Source organism: Chrysochloris asiatica, unplaced genomic scaffold (genome assembly GCF_000296735.1).
Source record: "Chrysochloris asiatica unplaced genomic scaffold, ChrAsi1.0 scaffold00333, whole genome shotgun sequence".
Lineage (NCBI taxonomy): Eukaryota > Metazoa > Chordata > Mammalia > Afrosoricida > Chrysochloridae > Chrysochloris > Chrysochloris asiatica.
The window spans coordinates 1,011,701-1,021,011 of NW_006408851.1; the positions used below are offsets into that span (position 1 = coordinate 1,011,701).

The 9,311-nt window shown below is 48.0% G+C and overlaps 2 protein-coding genes across 2 annotated transcripts; one reads left to right on the forward strand and one right to left on the reverse strand.

Annotated features, from left to right (window-relative positions):
* Positions 1–2,872: 2,872 nt before the first annotated feature.
* On the forward strand, positions 2,873–3,751 carry LOC102820996 (chromosome unknown open reading frame, human C6orf47). Its single transcript, XM_006875598.1, has one exon. The coding sequence runs from the start codon at positions 2,873–2,875 to the stop codon at positions 3,749–3,751; it is 879 nt and encodes a 292-aa protein (XP_006875660.1).
* An 883-nt stretch (positions 3,752–4,634) lies between these two features.
* Positions 4,635–6,537, reverse strand: APOM (apolipoprotein M). The gene is made up of 6 exons (XM_006875603.1): positions 6,344–6,537; positions 5,831–5,985; positions 5,474–5,547; positions 5,279–5,377; positions 5,050–5,148; positions 4,635–4,660 (listed from the first exon to the last, which is right to left on the reverse strand). Exons 1-6 carry the CDS (start codon positions 6,455–6,457, stop codon positions 4,635–4,637), a joined length of 567 nt encoding a protein of 188 aa, XP_006875665.1. The 5' UTR covers positions 6,458–6,537.
* Between the last annotated feature and the right edge of the window lie 2,774 nt (positions 6,538–9,311).

Here is a 9,311-nt window from a genome sequence, read left to right on the forward strand (position 1 = left end):
TAGTCCACCATCTTGTCCCACGTCCCCCGACCTTTTTTTTTTTTTCAATTTTTATTGTGAATTGAATGAAAGTTTGCAGAGTAGATCATCAAGTTTACATTCAACAAATCATATACTTTTTTAATGATTGCAATCCCCTCAGTGTGACATCACTTACTGTAACTTTCTGTGATTCTTATTTCCCTTCCTCCTTCTTTCCCCACCCCTCTGAATTTTATCTTTAGGTAAATGATCTTGATCTTGAATGGCTTTTACCTTTTGATCTTGGCTAGCTACCATTCTATGTGTTCTTACCTAACTAGTGTTGCTGTTCCCTCTCTATATCTATCTGCGGTTGTTGTTGTTGTTGTTAAATGCCTTTGATTCAGTACTGATTCATAAAGACCCTATATAGGGTTTCTGAGGAGCAGCTGGTGGGTTTGAATCACTGACTGCAGTTCAAACTGACCTTGAGATCAGGACCCGTATCTATCTACTGCTTGGCTGAAAACGGAGCCACAAGGGGGAATTCAGTTCCAGACCTGATGGGTGACCAAGGGTGACAGTCTTGTGTTCCTCCAGTCTCTTTCTGACCAACAGGCCTGATCTGTTTTATAATTTTGAGTTTTGTTCCATATTTTCTTCACTCTATCCAGGGCTTTCTAATGTGATCCCTTTCAGAGTAGTTGGTAGTAGTAGCCAGTCTAGTCTCAGGGTATAGAGACTGATGTTCATTCACATGCTCCATTAGTTCATTGGACTAATTGTTTCCATGCATTTTCAATTTTCATCACTTTTCTTTCCTCTGCACAGAGAGACTCTAATAGTTGTACCATATATGGGCACTCATGAACTTTTAAGATTCCAGTCGCTACTCACCAAAGTTGGATGTAGAATGTTGTCGTTGTGGACTATGTTATGCCAGTTGACCGTGGTGTCCTCCAAGACTATGATCTTGAACTCTCAGGCAAAGCAACTCATTCCCTGTCTCCTAAGTTTTCATAGTTTTACCCCCTGTATGCTCCAACATTGGAGCATGATGGCTTTGTACGATAAGCACTAGACTGTGAACCATAAGGTTGGTGGTTCAAGCCCACTAGCTGCTCTGTAAGAGAAAGATGAGGCTTTCTACTCCAGCAAAGATGTACAGCCTGGGAAACCATACACAGGCTTGCTATGAGGAATTGACTGGACAGCACTTAACAGCAACAATATTCTCTACCACATTCATGGATGTTTGCAGCAAAGGTAAAATACCTACACACAAATATCCTCTGTCAAATCTTTATATAGTTGTGGGTATACACCCACACCCAGTCAGCCTATGTATCTATCCATGTATCATTTATCTATAGATCACTGTTACTGAAGGATTGTGTATATAAAAGTTGTTGCCGCTATTTCCTTTAACTCTTACACACCTGTGCATTCCCTTGCCTTCATCATTGTTCTGCCAACCTTGAAAGTGGGTACATTTTGCAGGACGAGTCCAGTGTGATGAAGGGCCCAAAGGTTTACGACCATCTAATTTGTATGTCATCGACTGAGCTGCAGCCAGAATTCTGACTTCCCAACTCTCTGAACTTTAAGCTAGAATCCATTTCACTACCTGAAACCTCCTAAGGGCAGGAAACACATCCTACTTGTCTACATTTCTTTTCCCCCACTCTTTCCAACTCCCATGTCCTGCTTCTACCAGGTGCCGCGTACACAGAGGTCATACTGTCATATTCAGGGAGTGAAATCTGTGCATGGAATGACAGGAAAGTCCTATGACTCTCCTTACCGGTTTCTTTTTTGGAAAAGCCTTCCATGAAGTCAGGGATAGAGAAGAGAAAATCCTATAAAGCTGGGGATTGCGGTTGGGGAGGGAGATCGCTGGCAAAAATTCAAGGAGGCGTGGATCAGGGTGAGGGCGGAGTCCCTTCGAGTTCTGGAAAGCAGTGGAACGTCTGCGCGGCGGAAATGGAAGATTGGGTTTCTATTCAGGCCTGGACTTCCCGGATCCAGCCAGCGCCTTACTTGCAGTTCAGCCTCTGCCGGATGCACACTAAGGGTGCCCACGAAGGGCGCACGCTGACAGCATGGGGGCGGTCGATCCGCAGGGTCCGCCCTGCGAACTGCAGGCTCCGCCCCCGTCTTTCCCTCCGGTCTGGTGCAGTAGCTTCCGGGCTCCGCGCTCTTAGAGGCCGCAACCTAAGTTTGGGCCCTGGAGGTGCCGCCGTGCTCTATGCCCGAACGCCTGGGTCCTCAGGCAGCTCCACACTTTGCCCCCGCGACCGGAAGCACGGAGGACATCACAGCCTGACCTTGGGGAGGCCGAATCTCAGCTATTCGCCCCGCTCTGGGCTGGTAGGGCCATCTCTAGGGTACATAATCCCTTAACTCAGAGACTAACGCTGCTGGCTGGAGTTTGCTGGACACTCCTAACAAGGACACTTCTATTGCTTGAGCTCTCTTAGGGCTTCAGTTCAAGACTCCCCAGATCCAGAAGTACTTAGGATCCTTGGCCACCTTTTTTCCTTCTGAATGGAGCACCGTGTCCCCAGTTTCTGGGGCACCTAGAGGCTTAGCCTTGGTGAGTGAAACTTGGGGTGCTGCCTGCTGGGAAGGAAGCCCAGAGACACTGGGAGGTCACTTTGTGGGGGTGACTCTCAGGCCTTGTCATATACTGAGGCTCTTGTGTATGTGTGGAGAAGGTGAATGAACTTGGGTGCGCTGGTTTAACCCCAAACTGAAAATTGGCCTCCCCCTGCCACACTTGAGTCTGCATGACCATCCAGGGAAATGGGGAGCCACTTTTGAATTCAGAGTAGGACAGCATTACCAAGCAGACATCTGTTATTTTGATAGTGGCAGGAAGGGGTCTGGGGGCTCACTAAACACCCCAGCCATGTTTCTGCGACGACTAGGTGGCTGGCTACCTCGGCCCTGGAGCCGCCGGAAACCAACGAAGCCTGACATGTCTGCCCCAGAACCCAGACAGATGGACAGCTCCCCAGAGAATTCAGGGAGTGACTGGGACAGTGCACCTGAAACCATGGGAGATGTGGGGCCCTCTAAAACCAGGGACTCAGGGCTACAGAAGAGCTCGAGGACTGCTCCAGATTCAAGCAGGACCCCCCTAGTAGCTCAGCTAGGGAGCCGAAGAATGGATTCCCTCAAGTTGGAAAAGGCAGCCACTGGTACTGAAGAGTCTGGAGGGGCCATTCCCAAACTGGGACAGGATCCAGTAAACCCAGGTGGTTCCAGGAGATCTGGGGTTCCCCCTGAAGGGGGACTAAGCCCCCCTGAGCTGGAAACTCCGGTGGAGAAGTCAGGTCGACATCAGAAGTTGCTGGGCTGGCTACGAGGGGAATCAGGTGGTGGTACAGCTGCGCCCCCAACATACCTGGGGAGCCCAGAGGAGCGGCTGCAGATCTCCACCAACCTGACCTTGCACCTGTTGGAGCTGCTGGCCTCAGCCCTGCTGGGCTTATGCTCTCGACCACTACGGGCAGCACTGGACGCGTTGGGCCTGCGTGGGCCAGTAGGTCTCTGGCTGCATGGGCTGCTGTCCTTCCTGGCTGCCCTACATGGGCTGCATGCTGTGCTGAGCCTCCTTACTGCCCACCCTCTACACTTTGCCTGCCTTTTTGGCCTCCTGCAGGCCCTTGTGCTGGCTGTCAGCCTCCGGGATCCCAGTGGAGATGAGGAGGCCACTGACTGGGGAGGTGAGAGGTTGGAGAAGGAGGATGAAGAGCAGAAGGGAGACCCAGGAAAGGGGCTTTGACTGTGGGGTAGGATGTGACACTGGGCCCCACCCTGAGTAACATGGAGGCAAATGGTCTTTAGGAGAGTTGGGGGGGGCATGTATAACCCAGGTTAGGAATACAGGGACATCAGGGATGGGGAAGGAAACCTAGGGCATGAGGGCTCAGGGTACCCATCACAGGCAGGGGAGAACAAGGCTGCTGTAGGGTGTCTCTTCATGGATGGTGGGAACATCGCCCTTGGATTCACCAGCTGTTGTCACTTTTTGCTTTTCTATTTCTTCTAGTTCCACTTAAAAAGAGCGGGGAGAGTAAATACTAAATGGTTTTTTAAATACCTTTCATAACTCCCCAAGGGTGGAGAAGACCAGAGACAGGAAAAAGCTCTGGATGGTTTGGAAACCCAAGGGATTGCCTGGATTCTGGGATCGCAGCCATCCTGGAAGAGTAGGCAGCTAAGTAGTTGGGGGGCTGACTGGGGACCCATAAGGTATAGGGTGCCTGCCGGAGGACCCGGTGTTCACGGGGGCCAGAAGGAGAGGGGATGGTGCAGGCAGGTCAGATGGGCAGCATAGGGGTGCACTGGAGCTTGCATTCCCACTTGGGGCTTAGGGGTTTGCTCACTCAGCAATAAATGTGCCACACCCAATCCTAAATATACCACTACAAAGTGAGAGTTACTACCACGCAGTGTCCTTCCTGACGCCGTCCAGCTGGGGACTCAGGGGGCATGTTGAAATGGGAAATGAGGAGAGTGGGATTGATGTCTGGAGACAACCCCCAGAATGAGTATTAAAAAATCATCTTTATTCTTGAAAGGGATTTGGGAGTCTCTAGCTAGCCTCCTCCCACCCACCACTAGCTCCCACAGTAGCCGTCGGGGAGCACAGGTGAAGCCACAGGTCAGTTACTGGACAGCTCACAGGCCTCTGGCAGGAGGGAAAAGAAGAGAAGATGGAGAGGAAGGAAGAGCACAGAGTGAAGCATAGTTGTGGTAATTGTATGGGGAAGAATGTGTTCCTTTACCACATTCCTTCTTTCCATGAAGGAATCTGAGGCCTTTTCTTCTGCATGCATAACCTACGGCAAACTCAGGAACCCCTCTTTGAGTAACCCAGACCCTAGCCTGACTGCCTCAGGTGATAGCTATCACAGGCCTTGGCCATAACCTCTGGTGCTATCATAGTTTATGACACAAATGGGTGTGTCAACATAGCTATTCTGATCCTAGCTAGCTATCACATGAGCCCCCTTCATCTAGCACTCCTAGAAGACTTGCTCAGTCATAGTCCTCTACTGTGGGACTTCAACCTCTCACCTTGATCCCTGGGAGTTAGTAAGAAGGCCTTGGAATCCAGGCAGGAGGTCAGGGACTGGAATTCTTCCACACAGTGTTTTGGAGGGTGTGGTGAGCGATCTGGAAGGGTAGAGCAGGGCCTCATGGTAGCACTCAGCCCTCCCCAGGATGATGACATAGGGCTCAGAGTGAAGGGCCCCCCTGCCCTCTCCTTTCCCTCTGAGCCTTCATGCCTTGCACCTCTACTCACTGTAGAGGAGGAAGCGCTGGTAACCCTGACCCATCTCTTTCAGCATGATTCCACCTGGGCATGAACTGGAAAAGAGCTCCGTCTTCATGTCAGGGCGACCTGTGAGGGTGGGTAAAGGAAAAAGGTAAGGATAGAGATACAAAACCAAGCAAGCCCAGTGTATTTGGGAAAGATGAGGTCTAGGAGGGAACCAACCTTCGGTTCTGAGATCAGTGCTTCCCTCAGTCAGGTGGTAGGTCCATTTCCGGGGCACACAGAGCCCAGTTTTCCTGCAGAGGTGGTGGTGGCATGGAAAGGGGACTGAGTGACATGCCAGTCACACAGCACCAATTTCTAAATTTAGTCCTCCTTGCAGCATGGATCTCCTTGGGTTTCAAGCTACCAAGGGAGGCTAGGCCCATCTCTCTCTGTCCAGAGGGAAAACTAATGGAGCTTTTGAGCAGGTCAAGAACAGTGGATTTATCAGCCAAGAGCACAGCTCTTGTTGGTGGGTGTTGACTCTTGGGTCAGAGACAGCATGTACTGGTGTCTTTGCCTTCCCACATCACTCACGTGCGAATGGTAGCACGAAGCTGGAGCTGCATCGGGGTAGAGCCAGCAGCCATGTTGAAGACAATGTTATCCACAGGATCAAAAGTTGCCAGTTCATCCTTGGTGGGAGCTGCCCCTGCGATAAAGTACCACTGGCCCAGGTGGGGCTCTGGAAACTGCAAAGACAATGAGGGGAACAAAAGAGAGTGGTTTCCCATCATAAGATCCATTCAACTTCTTCATCAGCCAGTACAGGAAGACTTAGGGGTAGGTGGTGTTCGTTTCTTTTCTAATTGGGGAGATCTATGATAGAAAGTCGTCAATGAATGACTTTCTCCTTTGCTCCTCCCCATTCAGCCTGGCTACTAGCCCAACCCCAGTTCTGCTGTAGCTCCATATTCATGACTATAGTCCTTGTATTTTTCTCACCCTTTTCCAAGTCTCCTCTTCCAGAGTGGTTTCTGGCTATCCTAGGCCATACACCTGAGTCTTTTAGGGCCTCCACTATAGGTTTCCCTCATTCCCAGTCCATACCTCTTTCCCATCCATTCCTAGAGTTGTCAGTTGAATGTGCTCAGGGCACTGGTAGATGGTGTTAAGGAGAATGCCATAGAGATAGAGCAGAGCTGCCCAAACTTGGTGGAACATCTTCAGACAGGAGGAAGCTAATGCCCTGTGTGGGGTGGCTGATGCCTTAACCTCTCCCCTGCTGGCTACTCAGTCACTCTACTCCCAGCCCCTTTACCTTGACTCTTGACCCTTTCACCTGCTAATGAGTAACTTCAACCTTGTTTTCCAACCCAAGCCTGGATTACTTACAGGGTTTGGACCTTCCTCCCCCTCCTCTAGATGCAACCAGTCCTTTAGATGCAATCTGTCCATGATATACTCTGGCACATCCAGAGCCAGGAGTTAAGAGAGCTGAGCTTTTCAACTTATATCTGAGCTGGATATTTGCTATGTTGTGCAGCATCGAAGAGGAGCTTGATGGAGTCTTTCATTCCTTCACTTAGTAAACTTTTTTTTTTTTTAATTTTTTTTTATTGTGAATTGAATGAACATTTACAGGGCAGATCATCAGTTTTACATTCAACAAATCATACACTTTGTTTCATTACAATGATTACAGTCCCCTCCATGTACCATCAGTTAACAGTATTTCTTCTCTCTATTCATTTTAGCTTTTTTTTTTTTTAAAAAAAACATTCAGGCATATATAATAATTTATACTGCTAAAGGGCACATTCTTCAAGTCGGCCTCCTGGCCACCAGCTTTCAGTCCCTCCCTTCCCATGAATCTAGAGTCCTCATCTGCTTCCTCTCTCCTTGCCCCCATCTCTGCCTCCATCTCTGGTGTTGCTGCTTCTCTGGATAAGGTCCTGCATTCCGCTTGTGCACTTAATAAACTTTTGAGTGCCAGCTGTTTGCCAGGAACTGACTAAGCCCTGGGACGTAAGGATAAATAAGACAGTCCCTGGTCTTGAAGAAGTTCAGGGGAAACCAACTGTGTAAACAGTTGCAATATAAACCTGATAAATACTTCAAAGCCGATATGAACCAGGAACTGGGGCATGATGGGTGGGAGGCTTTTTCTTTGAAGGAATTTATAACTAGGGAAACTGTGTACCCTTGGAAAAGTTTGCTGACAAAATGAGTTCATTCTTCAACATTTATTAAGCAAGAGGCTACATAATTAACCTAATGACTAAGAGAAGACTTTGGTGTCAGGAAGACCTGGGTTAAAACCCCAACTCTACTACTAAGTAGACCTTGAGCAATTTTATTTATCTCTATGTCCATTTCTTCATCTGCAAAATGGACAAATCATCAGTTTCATATGATTAAATTTGCGGATATACATAAACCAGCCATTTGGTAAATTTAAGGTAAATTGAGTTTAATAGTAACGTTTCAAAGCAAGTATTAGTTTTTGGTGAGTAGTAAGTTCTCAAATAATGTTAAGTGCCATCGAGTCTGTTCCAACCCATAGCAACCCTGTGTAGGGTTTCCAATGAGTGACTGGTGAGCTTGAACCACTGACTTTGCAGTTCAAACAGACTTTGCAGTCCAGTGCATTAACCCACAGCACCACACCAAGACTTCCCTCAAATAATTTTTGTTACGTGTCCTCGAGTCAGTTCTGTCACATAATGCACCCTGTATAGGGTTTCTGAGGAGGGGTCCCTGAGCTTAAACCTTGTGGTTCAAACGATTTAGGGGGTAGGAAAACAAGTTGTTAAGAGGCAATAACTGGATAGTGTCAAGTGGGTAGAGTTAAAGCAAGAAGTGGGGCTTCCTGACAACATACAGGCTTGTTTTTTTATAAAATAATTTGGGTGATGAATATATGAGTATTCATTATACCCTTCTATTTGGGGATGTTTTAAATTTTTTATAGTAAATATTAAAACCCAGAATTTATTAGGGCAGCAAAGTATAAATGCTTGCTTCTGAGTCTGGCAGGCCTGATACTGTACTCATCTACAAAACACAGCTTCAAAAAACCTGTCAAATTTACATTAACTTTGAATTCCATTTTTCCAAGAACTTTTTGAAATCCCTTCATAGATGTAATCTCTAACTTAGATGCTGAAAGTATGTAAAGCTTAATATGTTATCTGGCAAAAAAACTAAGTCCTCAGTCCTGGTGTGATGCTTGTAGGATAAGCACTGGCCTGTTAACAGTAAAGTCAGTGGTTCAAACCCACCAGCAGCTCTTCAAAAACTCATTCCATATCACTTAACAACAAAAAGACGGGTGCCTATTACAATTCTTCACCAGAGCATAGGTATATAAAAGCTATGAATTTTGGAAAGGTACTCCGAGGCAAACACCCCAAAACCGTCGGGTCTAACTGTATGAGTTGTAACGTCGCGGGAATCTAGCTTTGAAGGAAGGGCACAGAGGGGCAATAACTCCCCTAGCCCGGGTCTTGAAAAGCCGTTTGGGTCAGAATTTTGTCTTTCGGTCCAGTCTAACTCCATTTTCTTATCATTCCCAACGTCGGAAGTGCCCCTTTTCTTAGAAAAAAATCCTGAAATGCAGCAGCAGCCTTAGTTTCTTATACGCATGGCGTGCCCACTCAGTCGCAGAACATGGCGCCTGGACCCCGAAAACGACCGTGGGGTAGAATCGAGCGCCGGCGATTCTTAGTACGCTACAAACCCGACAGTTCACCGCGAGTCATTACCAACCGCCCGCGGAAAAGTTACATCCGGCGACACCAAGGAAGGGCGTGGCGAGAGCTACACTGAGAGGCGGGCAGTTTTAGGTGGCTAGGGCAGTGCCGCATGAAATCCTCAGCCTGCCAGCACTTTGAAATAGATTTGGAGCGGAATAGTTCCAAGTCCTCAATATAAGTGCCATGAAACAGCCCAAAGTCTCTTTCGAGGCAGCCGTAAAGTACCACCTGCTAATTTATTTTCAGGCATTTATTGCGGCTACCTGAATCTCCTCTCGCTCAAGCGCGCGCAAGAAAAACCAAGTGGGGAGAGGGAACGG

Excerpts from the sequence above, each read along its gene's own strand:
- LOC102820996 (XM_006875598.1), top strand. The coding sequence starts at position 2,873 with ATGTTTCTGCGACGACTAGGTGGCTGGCTACCTCGGCCCTGGAGCCGC.
- APOM (XM_006875603.1), bottom strand. The coding sequence starts at position 6,457 with ATGTTCCACCAAGTTTGGGCAGCTCTGCTCTATCTCTATGGCATTCTC. Across the intron at positions 5,986-6,343 it reads TAGGAATGGATGGGAAAGAG|TTTCCAGAGCCCCACCTGGG; the intron begins GTATGGACTGGG and ends TTGTCTTTGCAG. Across the intron at positions 5,378-5,473 it reads CACTGATCTCAGAACCGAAG|GTCGCCCTGACATGAAGACG; the intron begins GTTGGTTCCCTC and ends CCACCCTCACAG.